Source organism: Rhinolophus sinicus, linkage group LG15, assembly GCF_036562045.2.
Source record: "Rhinolophus sinicus isolate RSC01 linkage group LG15, ASM3656204v1, whole genome shotgun sequence".
In the NCBI taxonomy this organism is placed as follows: Eukaryota; Metazoa; Chordata; class Mammalia; order Chiroptera; family Rhinolophidae; genus Rhinolophus; species Rhinolophus sinicus.
Genome location: NC_133764.1, coordinates 3,658,519 through 3,673,371, shown reverse-complemented (window position 1 = coordinate 3,673,371; position 14,853 = coordinate 3,658,519). Strand labels below are relative to the sequence as shown.

Genomic DNA, 14,853 nt, shown 5'->3' with positions numbered 1-14,853 from the left:
AGATTCTATTTGTATGCTGTTGGAATGATCCAGCAGTAGGGAGAGATTGATAATGCAGGGAAGGAGGGTACCTGCAAGAACAAAGTCCTTGGGAAGGAGAGAGGATGGGTGGCCCAGGTGGAGGGATTCATCTCTGTTCAGGTAACAGAAGACAAGAAGGCAAGGCAGGTCCAAGTGTGGGCAGGTTTCAGGCCAAGTGTGGGAAAATCTGATGGCCTCTGTTTACTTAAAAAAGTGAGGTTTAGATCATGAGCTCTGGGGGGGGGGGGAGTAAAAGAAAGAAAATAGAGGGCCTGCTGGTGGCTCAGGCGGTTAGAACTCCATGCTCCTAACTCCGAAGGCTGCCGGTTCGATTCCCACATGGGCCAGTGGGCTCTCAACCACAAGGTTGCCAGTTCAATTCCTCGAGTCCCGCAAGGGATGGTGGGCTCTGCCCCCTGCAACTAAGATTGAACATGGCACCTTGAGCTGAGCTGCCTCCTGGATGGCTCAGTTGTTGGTTGGAGCATGTTCTCTCAACCACAAGGTTGCCGGTTTGACTCCCACAAGGGATGGTGAGCTGCGCCCCCTGCAACTAAGACTGAAAGGACAACAACTTGAAGCTGAATGGCACCCTCCACAACTAAGGTTGAAAGGACAACAACTTGACTTGGAAAAAAGTCCTGGAAGTACACACTGTTCCCCAATAAAGTCCTGTACCCCTTCCCCAATTAAAAAAAAAAAAATCTTAAAAAAAGAAAGAAAATAGAGCAATCACCTCTGAGACAAATAGAGTATAATTGCCCGGCATTGTTTAGAACCCCCTTGAGTTTTGCAATCCTGAATTTAAAATGAAACCAATCTCCTTAGTTGTAGGATTCCCACCCTCCCACCCCCACTCCCACCCCCACTCCCAGCAGTTGGGGGCAGGCAGGGAGAAGGCAGGTGTTGGGACTCATCCAAGCTTGGGTTTCTGCTAGGTGACTAGGAAAGTAAAACACAGTCAGTCACTCCTCACCCCACAAAAATACTCTTCAAGTCATGTTTTCACACTTTGCTCTCCAGAGAGCAGCAGCATGAGGACTCACCCCTAAAATGTCATTCCCTAGGCCTGGGTGTTTTGAGGGGGGGATGAGTAGCCAACTGCCAGAAGCCAGTCAATCTTCACATGTTTTTCTTAGCATCTCCCAAACACAGGAGTTCTGGGAAGCCCTGATTTGGCTCTAAATGCTCCTGGAGCAGAGACCTGAGTCACTGCAGAGGTGGAGGCAGGAACCATGTGTTCCAAGGAAATGGTGGTGGGGAAACAAGGGCAGAACCCCACTCCTCCATTTTATCTTCCCAGTTCAAAACAACACACCCATCCTATCTCCCCAAGAGATTTTCACACCATTCCTTCTCTTGGGGAGGGGCCAGCAGCTATGCTAATTCAGTCTTGCTTGACCCTGACCTAGCATTATGGTTATCATCCCATGTTACAAGTGTCGGTTTACTTGCCTTTTTCCACACGATGACTGAGCATATTTGTCTGGGTAGCCTTAGCACTTGGCACAGGGTAAGAAAGACCAATTCTATTTCTATAAATATGAGGCTCTAGAGTAAGACTTAAAACAACATACTCACTCCCTCAGATGTTTTGGGCCTGGATTCACACAGAGCTGTTTGGCCTCACCTTTCCAGAATGGAAGGGGTGATATTTGCGTATTTCTAGGCATCCCTACACTATGCCCCACAGAAAGTGTGAGTCTCCACCTTCTTTACATTCCGTGGTTTGGGATCATCTGAGAGGGCCTGTGGGGATATTCTATTTACTTTGTGGTTTGTCTTTAGGCACAGGCCCCTTCTTTCAATGTAAATTTCCAAGTCAGAAGACCCACTTCAGCCCTGCTCACCTGGGCCCAGTAGACAGCCCTTGGAGCCATGCTGTGCTGCTCTGGCCTGAAACACAGTGGAGAGGACAGAGCTGAAAGTGAAACAAGTAAATTATTTTAGGTGGCTGAAGTCAGTCTGCAGGGGAGCAGCCACTTAGAGGAAATCATCAGCACATTACTGGAAGCCAGAGCAGCATTCTTGTGGTTTTGCACAAAAGAGAAGAGACAGTAGAGGTATCAGCAGCCCAGGGAAGGCTGAGGCTCAGAGAAGTGAAGAGACTGAGACGCACTGCTGTGCATGCTCCGTAGGCACTTCCAGCCCCCACTTTTGCCCCTTCAGCCCTTCCCTTCTTGTCTCTTGAGACACCCGTTTTTCTAAGCTCCACTGGTCATGCTCTCAGGTGGCTCAGGGTCTTTTCCCTTCTCGAGGTGGTGGCTGCTGTGGTGGCAAGGAGACATACTGTTCCAGTAAACTTTGCCAAGCTGCTTCCAGAAAAGGTCGGGGGAGGACGGAGAAGAGTAGCATTATCTAAAAGACGATCAGCACTTCTAAATTAAAGTACTGGCTGCAAAAGAGAGAAGGCCATTTCAGCTTCTAAAGGAGATTACACTCAGGCCATGGGGCTAGGAGGGGGTGCCGTGCTGCTTGGCAGGAAGCCAAGGTGAAACAGGACATGCTGGAAGCTTCCAGCTAACCCATAAAGTGGGGGTGGAAACTTGGGTTAGTTGAAAGACTGCCGGGAATGATGGGGAGAGGGTATTCTACCTTAGAGGTAAGGTCTTCCTCAGATCAGTCCCAAAAGTCTTTTTCCCCCCCAATTGCTCAAGCATCCCCTTTGTTGGATGTAATGGTCAGTATCTTCCACTCTGACTCAGGGTGCAAAGCAGTTCTTTCTTTCTTTCTCTTTTTTAAATATTTAATTGGGGAAGGGGAACAGGACTTTATTGGGGAACAGTGTGTCGTGCGCGGAGGCCTTCTTGCCGAGCCATCTTTCAGGCGGGGCGGCCTGCGGGGTCTCTGCTCCCGCTCCCCACACAAGAACGCAGGATATGGTGAGGCCGAAAAGGAACACCCACGGAGCCACAGGTAGGGGAGCCATACCACCACAGTCTCACTGGAGGCTGGGCCCACCGGACGCCGACCTGCGGTCCACTTTTCCGCCAACCGACCGACCAACGACTCTTCTCCACTCTCTCCTCTGTTCCTCTCTCTCGGCTCTCCTCTTCCGCTCTCCTCGGCTCTGCTCGGTTCTGCTCGTCTCCTCGGCAATCCTCGGCAATCCTTCTTAGCCGCAGCAGTTATACCAGCGGCCAATCGGCTAACCGGCCACAGCCGACGGCCAATCAGCCACAGCCGACGGCCATTCACCACCCAAGCCAGCACTCTTCCACGTGAGGCCGAGAGCCTGTAAACTACTTTCTGGGGCTCTGTCCCCACACAGTGTATACTTCGAGGACTTTTTCCAAGTCAAGTTGTTGTCCTTTCAGTCTTAGTTGTGGAGGGCGCAGCTCAGCTCCAGGTCCAGTTGCCATTGTTAGTTGCAGGGGGCGCCGCCCACCATCCCTTGAGGGACTCGAGGAATCAAATTGGCAACCTTGTGTGGTTGAGAGCCCACTGGCCCATGTGGGAATTGAACCGGCAGCCTTTGGAGTTAGGAGCACGGAGCTCCAACCGCCTGAGCCACTGGCCGGCCCAAGCAAAGCAATTCTGGTAATTGGGAGCATTACCTCCATTCCACATACTGGAGAAATTGAAGGCTGGGGCCACTGTGCACTGACTGCCATTGCCAGCAGAGCCATCTAGTCCCAGAATCTACCCCACCCCTTGCAGCAGCAAGTTCACATCCATCCCCAGAGGAGGATCGGAAGCAAGGAGGATGGATGCCCAGCTCTGCTAGGCTTCGCCTTTCTTCAGGCTCTTTTGGATGCCAGCTATTGACCTGGAGCCCAGACCCTTGCTCCAGTGTCAGGAACAGGAAGGAAGGTGCAGCTCCAGGACCACCCAAGGAGCTGGGAAATGACACCTAAATGCACAAATATGCACTGGTGTGGATGGAAAACCACATAAAAACACAGGATTGTGTCTTTAAGATCCTGGCAAACTGCCTTAAATGCCTCATAATTATGGGAAAACTGAAATTCTAAAATGTAACCACTAACCACAATTGCAGTATCTGCAGCGAAGAGTAAAAATTCTTAAACATATAATGAGCTCTTACAAACCAATAAGTAAGACAATGGAAGAAAATTTTTAAAAGTTGAAGATATGAACAGAGAGTTTACAGGAGAAAAAAAGGAAAGAAAAGGTACTAAACCTCACTCATCAAATAAATGTGAATTTTGTTTATTTATTTATTTGAATAGATAATATCAGCCCATGATAAAAATTCAAGAAGTTCAAAAGGTATTATATAGTGAAAAGGATGTATCCCTTCCCGCCTCCCTTCCTGGAACAAATCATTGTTAGCAATTTCTTTTTTATTAAAATATATTTGACATGTATCATTAGCAATTTCTTATGTATTCTTTAGACTTATTCTATGTGCATGCAAAATCATTAAAGTATAAATAACCTCCTTTTTACACAGGTGTTAACACATACTGCTATTCACCTTTAGGTTGTTTTAAATGTATTACTACTATTTAGAATACAGCAGTGAACACCTGTGTTCATGCTTTGTTCACATTTGTGAGAATACCGTGTTTCCACAAAAATAAGACCTAGCTGGACAATCAGTTCCAATGCGTCTTTTTTTTTTTTTTTTTTTAAGATTTTATTGGTGAAGGGAGAACAGGACTTCATTGGGGAACAGTATGTACTTCCAGGATTTTCTCCCCAAGTTAAGTTGTTGTCCTTTCAATCGTAGTTGTGGAGGGCGCAGCTCAGCTCCAGGTCCAGTTGCCATTGTTAGCTGCAGGGGGCACAGCCCACCATCCCTTGCAGGAGTCACAAGGAGTTGAAGCGCCAACCTTGTGGTTGAGAGCCCACTGGCCCATGTGGGAATCGAACTGGCAGCCTTTGGCATTAGGAACACGGAACTCCAACCACTTGAGACACCGGGCCGGCCGTCTAATGCGTCTTTTGGAGCAAAAATTAATATACAACCCGGTCTTATTTTAATATAATATAATATAATATAATATAATATAATATAATATAATATAATATAATATAATATAATATAATATAATATAATATAATATAATATAATATAATATAATATAATATAATATAATATAATATAATATAATATAAATACCGGGTATAATATAATATAATAATACCAGGTCTCATATTAATTTTTGCTCCAAAAGACGCATTAGAACTGATGGTCCGGCTAGGTCTTATTTTCGGGGAAACACAGTAGCTGAAAAATTCCTAGTAATGGAATTGCTGGGTTCAACAGGTATGTGCATTTCAAATTTTCATAGGTACTTACCAATTACCCTCTAAAAAGGTTTTACCAATTTATGCTGATCAGCAATGCATGTATTTCTCTACTCTCTTGGAAATAGTGTATTAGCAGTCTTATTTTATCTTTGCCAAAGTGAAAGATTTTTTTTAAATGCTATTTCATACATTTAATGGTCATTTTTCTTACTATAAGTAAAACTGTACATCTTTTCATATGTTTAAGAACCATTGTCTTTTCTGCGAACTGTCTGCTCTTTGCCTATTTTTCTATTGGATTGTCAATTTGTTTCTGATGTATTTGTAGAAACTCCTTATGTAGTAAAGAAATTAGCCCTTTATATGTGCTGTAAATATTTTTTCCTGGTTTGTTTATCTTTTGACAAAAATGTGAAGAAATGCATTTATAAAGGTGTTGATAATGAAGTTGTCTACAAATGCATCATTAATATAGATTAAATAAATTATGATATATACAATAGAATGCTATACAGCTATTTAAATGAAAGTATTAATAATATCCATGTGTAATAAGTAGAAAAACCAGGATATAAAACAAAACATTGTATGAACCTCCTTTAAAAAAAACACTGTTACCAATAGTTACCTCTAGTTGGTGGAAATTCAGGTAATTTCTTCAGGTTATTTTACTTTATTCTTTTTACTATTCTAGATTATCTGATTTTTCAAAAATGATGAATATGTGTTGTGTTGTTTCTTTAACAAGATAAAAAAATATGAACCAAGATATTTTCATTTTGAAAAAAAATAGGTAAAATCTTAAACCCAAAACATCAGTAAGAACAAGGCAAAATTGACTAGTTTCATCAACAAAGGGCTGCGTTTCCCCCCTAAAATATTGATATTAACTTCTACAGAATTACATTGGTTGGAGCACCCTCATGTCTTCATTGTTTGTAATAGCATTATAAGTATTTCAAAGTCATGTTATTTTGAAACACATTTAACTTATAAAGAAGCATGGGGCTATCGCATGAGTGATAGAAAACAATTATAATAGTGTTCAGGATACTTGGCAAAGTATAGTTATGTGATATAAAAGGCGTTTGTCAAAACCACTACCGACCTGGGCGTTAAGACAGACGTTACACTAATCAGTAGGCAAGCAACAGCTCCAAAGAGTCTCTGTCACTGGTTTGTTGATCCCTGCGGGGAAAGAATGCTGTTATGCTCTGGGAGTCATGGGGTGGCAGATTCGTCTTCCTGGAACACTCTTCACCCAGAAGGGTGTAGAAATTGTATGATTTCCTGTTTTTAAAAAACATATTATAGTTATTAACAAGTCTTACACCTTCACTTATTTCTTTGGCCCAGAAATCATAAAGAAAAAGATTGCCAGATTCTTTTTCAGATTGGAAAACTTCTGTTTTTACAAAAGACACCATAAACAAAAAGTGAAATAATAGTGTGAAAAACACTATTTATCACAATTTTAACAGATAAATTACTTTTTTGATACAGCAATAAAAGACATTTACAAGGATGTTCACTGAAGCATTGTTTTAATAGTGAAAAATTAAAATCTAAATATCCATCAGTAAGGAGATGGATAAATATGGGATATTCATACTACGAAATATGAGTACATTGTAGCAATTCAGAAAAAAATGAGGTAGATCTATATGTACTGGCATGGAATGTCTCCAAACAATGAGTATGTTCTGTATGAGTCTATTTATGTATACTTTTAAAAGTATGATTTTATATAACACATAAGTATATGTAAACACATAGGAAACAGTCTGGTGGTAAATACACCAAACTTTTACCAACTGGCACAGAGAAAAAAGATAAATGTGGAAAGAGGAGCTGGGGGAGGAGCACTGAAAAAGTACTTCTGCGTTTTACTCTTACATAACTATCTACTGATTGAGTCTTTACAACTGGAACTCACTGTTATTTAAGTAAAAAATTAATACTTGGAAAATAGGAAATATGCCAAATAGAGTATATTTGGATATAGGGTTAATGGATGTTTTCTTTTTCTGTATTTCTCAAGTTTCCTACATTGAATATGTATTACTTTCATAATTAGGAAAGTAATAAAATTATTTAAGAAAAAAATGGTATACCTACTGTGAATTACTATGCAGACATTAACAAGGTTGAAGGAAATGTATTACGAAGTAATATATATGGGGACGTGTACACACATATGCATGTTTGTATTGGCATAGCAGTCCAGAAGGACACCTACAATATGTATCATTACAGTAGCCTTATAAATGGATAAATGATATTACCTCTGATTTCATTCTACCCTTCTTGCTAACTTCCTGCTGCACAGGCCATCTCACTGTTCCTTGAACTTAAGCTTTCTTCTACCTCAGGATCTTTGCATGTGATATACTCTATTTCATGGAACACTCTTCCCTCATCCCCAGTTAGCATGAGGTAAGTTCCTCATTTCCTCCAGACCTTTGCTCAAATGTCATCGTATATCTGAGGCCTTCCATGACCACCCGATGTCCTTTATTCTTCATTTTTTCACTGTAGCACTTATCATTATCTAAAATATGATGTATTTACCTATTTGTCTGTCTTCTCTTCTCTAAGTTCCATGAGGGCAGGGACTTGGTCAGTTTGAACATTACTGCATTTCCAATGCTGAAAATAACAGTAGACACTTAAATTTGTTGAATGAATAAATGAATGGAAAATATTCTCATTAAGTAGTTTCCTCTGGGGATGTGAGGCGAAGTGAGAGAGAATTTTTAGCTTTCTACTGGATAGTCTTATATATCACTAGACATGTTTTATCAAGAGCTTGTGTCACCTTTGTATTTTACAAACTCAGATGATTTTTTAAAAAATTACATGTCCAAATTTACTATTATTTTGCCTGTTAACACCTGCTTGAAGACAAGCCATAGCAGGTACCAACTGATAAGAACAGCTTATGGAAGAAAAAGTTAACTTGAAAATAGTTTTATCCATTTCTCTGTGAATTGGGAAAATATATTGTTTTATATTTGTGCTGTTCTATTTTAGCAGAATATCCAGGCCATTTGTGGCAAATCTTGAGTCCACAGGAACACGAATCTGTCCTGAAAGAAGCCTGGAACCATGTATAATCAGTAGGGCTAGACAGGGAGACAGGGAAGGTCATGGCTTGAACAGTGTTTTGAAAATGTGAGGGATCTTAACTGATTGAAAAGGAAGGTGAAATAAAGTGAAATTAGAAACTGGAAAACCCTGGATTAACCAAGTTCCTTTAAGGCAGAACTTCTTGGAGACTTTAATATGCTAGTGCACATTGTAATTTTTCAGGAAGAAGGCAACAACTTCTAGAGCCCTTTCTACTACAGCATACTTTGCACAGTGGTAATAAAAATGTTTGGAAGACAAAGTTCCGGAAACACTGATATTAGAAATTTCTGAAGGTAAAAGGGTTCCTTAAGAGGAGTCCTGGTAGGTGTTGTGTGGTCATAGTAGTATGTGCTGGAACAAATTACAGGGGTTGGCTGAGACCTAGTAGCTGGGAAGTGAATTTCACCACTCAACTTCTGGTGACAAAAAAAGGGGTGGGGCGAGAGGGGGAGGGAAGATAAGGGTAGTAATGGGATCAAGAAAGTATGAAAAAGGAAAATTCCAAAACTTACTTCCGTTAACATTGTTGCACTAAGTGCAAGATACTTTCCCCAAAATCAACATTTGTCTAAAGCTTCCGTTTGGAGTCAGCTGGGCCTAATTAAAAGGGAGCCATGGCCTGCCCCTTCAAATTATTTGAAGAATGTAATTAAAAAGAAGGTCTTGAGGTTCAGGAAGTCTCATGAGATGTAGTTTCTAGAGGTCCTGGGAGATCAGAGAATGAACCAGAGACTTATCTACTCTCTTCTATTTTGAAGCACAGTCTGATTTCAGGGCAGGAGTACATTGCTGGCTCTTTGACAGGAATGTTTGTGAACAATGTTGATGCTACGAAGTGACTTCAGTCCTCCTCAAAGCCTATGGGTGAGATTTTAAAATATAAAGTTGAAATCTCCCTTCACAACCACCTTTACTCTCTTGAAGCAACCAGTGTTAAACGGGCCCACTTTTCTGTATGCTTGTGCACACATATCTTTATATAGTATTTTTTATTCTCTTGAATATTCTATGCCAGTTCATACCGCCTTTTCTGTTTTATTGCATTATCATAATCTAACCACTCTTCTTTGATGGTAAGTCATTTCTAATTTTGTTAAAATAGCATTGTAAGTACTAGGTTAAGTTTTTAGCGCTTCACATGTAATTCTTGTAACTACTCTGAGACAGGTATAACTAACCCCTTTTATAGATAAGGAATCTGATGTACTGACAGGATAGATTAGTTGCCCAAGGTTACAAGCCAGTAAGTGCAGCCAGATTTAATCGTGTCTCTAGAGCCACACTCTAAATCCTTGCATTACACTGGAACATTTCTATAGAGGGCATAGTTTTTTTAAATTGAATGGACTTACTTTTACATATAATCCAGTGTTCTCATTTTCTTCATTTCACTGAGAACTGGTGAAAACTTGATCTTGGAGTGGCATCAGGCTACAGACCAGCACCTGGGACTTGCTTTCAGCTGCCAATTTATCTTTTAACTTATCTTTGCACACAGGTGCAAGCATTCTTTCAGGAAAGATCACAAGAAAGAACATAGTAACAGAAACCCTTCTTTAATCCAATTCCTAAGTAGAAAGGTAGACAGTGAAGATTACAGTTGGGGATGGTTAAGTGGCAGTTTGATCTGCAAACTCTCAGATCTCAAGATGTATGATGATGATGTGCAACACAAGTAATTCTGACAAACACATGGAATTCGCTTTTCAGAAAACAGCACAGGTCCAAAATAAAACGGGTTTAAATTTTTAGAAGACTGACCCACATATACTTTGGACACTGCCCTAACAAGTCACAAAGGTCCCATAAGCAACCCTCTGGGGCACTGTTTTTGAGGCTCATAAAGGGTGTGGAGGTCCAGTGAGGTATTTGCACCACAGGCTAACATCTTTTCCTTCCCGTGGCCTCCTTGGCATCTGGACCAACAACTTTGAGATTCCCGGCTATTAGGTAAGAAGGTAGCTGGACAATGAACATAAAGTTGAATAGTTGGTAAGACGGAGTTACCTTGGATTCAGATTTATGAACAAATCTTTAACTCTTCTATCCCTGACACCCCAAAGCAAAGCTCCACTCTCAGTCACGTTTCCCCACAGCATTGCTGGCCCCTTACCTGCAGTTAAAGAGTGAGCAGGAACCATGAACAATTGCCTGTTTTACTCAGTGTGGAGTAAGGTTTGAGGCCCAGATTAACCCACTTCCAAAAATCAATTTGAAATCACAGGTTAAAGACACATTTCGAGAGCCTTTTCCTTGCTCCAATTTCAAGTTGTGTGCATGTGAATTTGCTGAGATCCATGAATAACTTTAGGGATACCTATGGAAGAGATCCTGGGGCAGCGACAGCTGAAACTTTCTCAAGGGATTCACAAGCCCCCAGACTTGGTTAAGCACTTTAAGTCATAGTGAAGATTTGGTAGAAATGACAAGTGTGCGAGTCCTATTGGCCCAAACCACCATGTCTTTATTCAGTGAAATGCTTCTATTCTTCAGGTTTACTAATCAAGGCTTTTGTCAGACGTAAAGGAAAATGTGAGAAAAACAACTACTAATCTTTGAAACCCAGCTTTACTAGCCAAAGGGCCTGTTTTTAATTTTACTCTAAGGCCTGCTTAAAAGCACTAGTGAAGACATTCTGAAGGGGAAAGAACCTAATAAAACCTCAGATTTTAAAAGCTAAGCCAGAGTTGACAGGACACACTTGGATTCCAGTCCTTGGTTTGCCCTTAACAAGAACTAAGCCCTGGGCAAGTCAATTGTTAAACGTTGGGACTGGGACTGGAGCACCTAACGTTAACAGTGCAATGTGTTCCCTTTAGTCTTTTAAAGGCTTAAAGGCTCGATTTTAATTACCACCTCAAGGGTTTAATACAGTTTTTCCCCTTCCTGGCCCAAGTATTTTACTACCGCTCCAAAGAACTGAAGAATTAAATTCACTGTCTAAAATTAAGTGTTATCACCCGTGTCTAACTTAATGAAGAAACCCAATTTAGTATTTTACGCTCAAAGTGAATTTCCAGGCTGTTTCTGAGGTGTACCTGGCGTATCAAAGGCATTATTTCTAGGCCCGATGCTTGGTTTTCTACATTTTTATAATGATCCTAATTACCTCTAGGTGATCCTTTACATGTTTTTCCACTTAACAGCACACTTGTGATCACATCAGCTTAAGTACCAGTAGTTATTTCCCAACTGTGGTATGAACTTTTTGAGATAACCAGGACTTCCAATTTCTCCCTTACATACACTCCCCACTATTGTTCCAAATCAAGAAACGTTTACTGGTTACACTGCAGGGGATTATAAAAGTGAGAGGTGGTGGAATTAAAAACATTTTAATAAAGGGTACCTAATGGCCAAATAGATTCTCACTCCCTCAAATATCTTATATTAGAAATATACTTCCTTGTGTTTATTGGTATGGCAGCATGAGAACTACTTGTTAGGTTTAAAGAAGTCTTTCATCAAGTCCCAAATTAAAGAATCTCATTTGCTGTCCATCTTTTTTCTTTACATTAATATAAAGCTGCCAGTCACTAAAATCTGCTGGTTATGAAAAACCATTTTCATTTGCTACCTAACACTCCAGTATCAGCAAATTGCCTTAGATCAGAATACCTTTTAACCCGTTGAGTTGCTTTCAAGTCATCTTTCTCACCAGCCAGCCTTCTTTCAAAACTTGACTAGGGTTCCACTTGATTCTTGGCTGACTTCACATGCAGCAGACAGGATTAGGGCTGTATTTCACACACTAAAGTTAAACACGTAAGTCTAACGCACTAGTGAGAAAAGCACAAGACTTAGACAAAGTTTCCACACCATGAACACTCAATGTTTACCCAAGTCAAATGACTTAATTTTGGTCACATCAACCATCTTCAAGTTAAACCCCCTTCTCCTTGAACACATTAACCAGTTAGTTCCTAAATCACTACATAATTTCACGACAACAGACACCAAATATGCTACCATGCAACAAAACTTTTATTAACATTTTGAACAGGTTCAGCTATTACTGAAACTGGTAATTTCTAAACTTAAATTGGGGCAAGTGGCTAGAATGCAGAGTAATGCCATCATTGGGCACTATGAACGTAAGACTAAAGAATTAACAGCCACCCCTCAGACGCAGGACCAGGTGCAGGGTCGACTCTTTCTGGATGTTGTAGTCAGAAAGAGTGCGGCCATCTTCCAGCTGCTTGCCTGCAAAGATGAGCCTCTGCTGGTCAGGGGGGATGCCCTCCTTATCCTGGATCTTGGCCTTCACATTCTCAATGGTGTCGCTGGGCTCCACCTCCAGGGTGATGGTCTTGCCGGTCAGGGTCTTCACGAAGATCTGCATACCACCCCTCAGACGCAGGACCAGGTGCAGGGTCGACTCCTTCTGGATGTTGTAGTCAGAAAGAGTGCGGCCGTCTTCCAGCTGCTTGCCCGCAAAGATGAGCCTCTGCTGGTCAGGGGGGATGCCCTCCTTATCCTGGATCTTGGCCTTCACATTCTCAATGGTGTCGCTGGGCTCCACCTCCAGGGTGATGGTCTTGCCAGTCAGGGTCTTCACGAAGATCTGCATACCACCTCTCAGACGCAGGACCAGGTGCAGGGTCGACTCTTTCTGGATGTTGTAGTCAGAAAGAGTGCGGCCATCTTCCAGCTGCTTGCCTGCAAAGATGAGCCTCTGCTGGTCAGGGGGGATGCCCTCCTTATCCTGGATCTTGGCCTTCACATTCTCAATGGTGTCGCTGGGCTCCACCTCCAGGGTGATGGTCTTGCCAGTCAGGGTCTTCACGAAAATTTGCATTTTGACCTATAAAGTTTACAAAGCAAAAGTGTATCACTTCAGGATCTTTACACTTACTGCTTTCACATGTAATCAATTCTTTAAAACTAATCATTAACCCTGTTCTCGAAAATACCTTAAACAATCTACATCCCTCACAAACCACCGATTTTTATTAGACAAATTAGTCAAAGAATTCTTTAGTCAAAACTTCAACTTAAACCGGCTAGAGAAATCAAAAGCAGTTTGAAGTTAGCATCCAGAAATTTCTCAACTGTAGCAGATACGTTTTCAGTACTCCTCTCTCCAGCAATTTCCCCAAAACCTAAGCACAGCTCGTAAAATGAAGAAAACCTCACAGGACACGGGAAAAATTCCCGTTTAAACCGAGACGGAGTGGGACACCTCCACGGATTCAAAATTAAAAGGTTTCTAGAAACCATACCTTTTTTCCGCTTTCCCCCTCTGAAGCAGACACGATGGAATCTCCATCGGTTAAGTATCCGTTAGCCTCTGCCCGCGCACGCGCGCCAACCGCCCCCGCTCCCTTCACGTAAACAAGGCCCACTCTTCCGGAAAGGCCCGGCGCCGCGTCATCTCGCCTACCCCTCCCCCCATTCCTCTCTGTGAGGCCCCCTCAACCTCAAGAACTGGCCAGCTTCTCCTCATCTAGGCGCCCTCTCCACCCCTCCCAGGTCTCGAAGGCTGCGGGTCAGTCAGTACCTGTTAGCAAATGCGAAGATACCGCAGATCGAAGCACGTCGATTCACCTCACCAGGAACAGCCGACCAGCCAACGATGCCACTCGCTTCCGAATGTTCCGGCACTCGGCGGAGCTGAAATTTATGCAACGTCTGTTGCGTACTAATCACTGCCTACGTAGCCGCCGTGTCCATGCGCCGCAGAAAGTAGTTCTCTCGGCACCACCTCCAGTGACGCAGTTAGGCCCGTCCACTGAGCCCCAAACCCCTCACAGCCGAAAAAGGACCCGAACAAATCAACTTCCCTCTATTCCAGGCTATACTTCTCCTCCTTTAGGAAAATATAGGAAAATTATCAGGCGGATGAATTCGAGTAAAGGGGCCCTTCCTCGAAAGCTCTGGAAACTTCTTTGCAGCGCCGGCGCTGATTGGTGAGGCGTGTAAAGGCGAGGCTGACGCTGATTGGTGGGGGACGCGGCGGCTCTGCTGTTGCTAGGCTCCCGGCTGGTGGAGACAGTGTTGCTAAGTGACTGAGTGCGCGTGCGCCACAGTGGCGCGCCTTTGGGAAGGGGGTGTTTCCGGCGAGAGGTTATGGTGGGGTCGTCTGATTCGTCTCCAAACCCCAGATCTCGTTCTTCGGCCCTTAAAGGAGGAAGCAGGGGGATCCGCGGTGCCATTCTCGGGAATGCCGCCCCGCTCCCGTCTTGGAGGTGCTTAGGGGCGGCGCGGCGCGGCCGGCAGCTGTTTTCCCCCGTGTCTTCTGTGAAGCACAAGCCCACCTCCCCGTGATCTTGGGCGCGCCCCTCACACACTGGCGGGATCTTGGTTAGAACAGGGTTGTGGAACTTTAATCCCGCTTTTTACAGTTAGAGGTTTTCTGTCGCACTCGATCCTTATAAAGGACATCTAGCCTCTAGTGGTAACACCCGCTGCGGGTTCACAGCCCCCACCCGCATCCACCCCACCGCGGAGGCCTCTCGCCTTCAGGCCCAGAGCGGCGAG

At 42.9% G+C, this 14,853-nt stretch overlaps 1 protein-coding gene across 1 annotated transcript; it reads right to left on the bottom strand.

The window, feature by feature from the left end:
- Positions 1 to 12,339: 12,339 nt before the first annotated feature.
- UBB (ubiquitin B) lies at positions 12,340 to 14,010 on the bottom strand. Its single transcript, XM_019757429.2, has 2 exons — positions 13,874 to 14,010; positions 12,340 to 13,177 (listed from the first exon to the last, which is right to left on the bottom strand). The coding sequence occupies exon 2, from the start codon at positions 13,169 to 13,171 to the stop codon at positions 12,482 to 12,484; it is 690 nt and encodes a 229-aa protein (XP_019612988.2). The 5' UTR covers positions 13,172 to 13,177; positions 13,874 to 14,010; the 3' UTR covers positions 12,340 to 12,481.
- Between the last annotated feature and the right edge of the window lie 843 nt (positions 14,011 to 14,853).

What these genes read in the sequence shown, in the direction of transcription:
- UBB (XM_019757429.2), bottom strand. Translation starts at nt 13,171, where the DNA reads ATGCAAATTTTCGTGAAGACCCTGACTGGCAAGACCATCACCCTGGAG.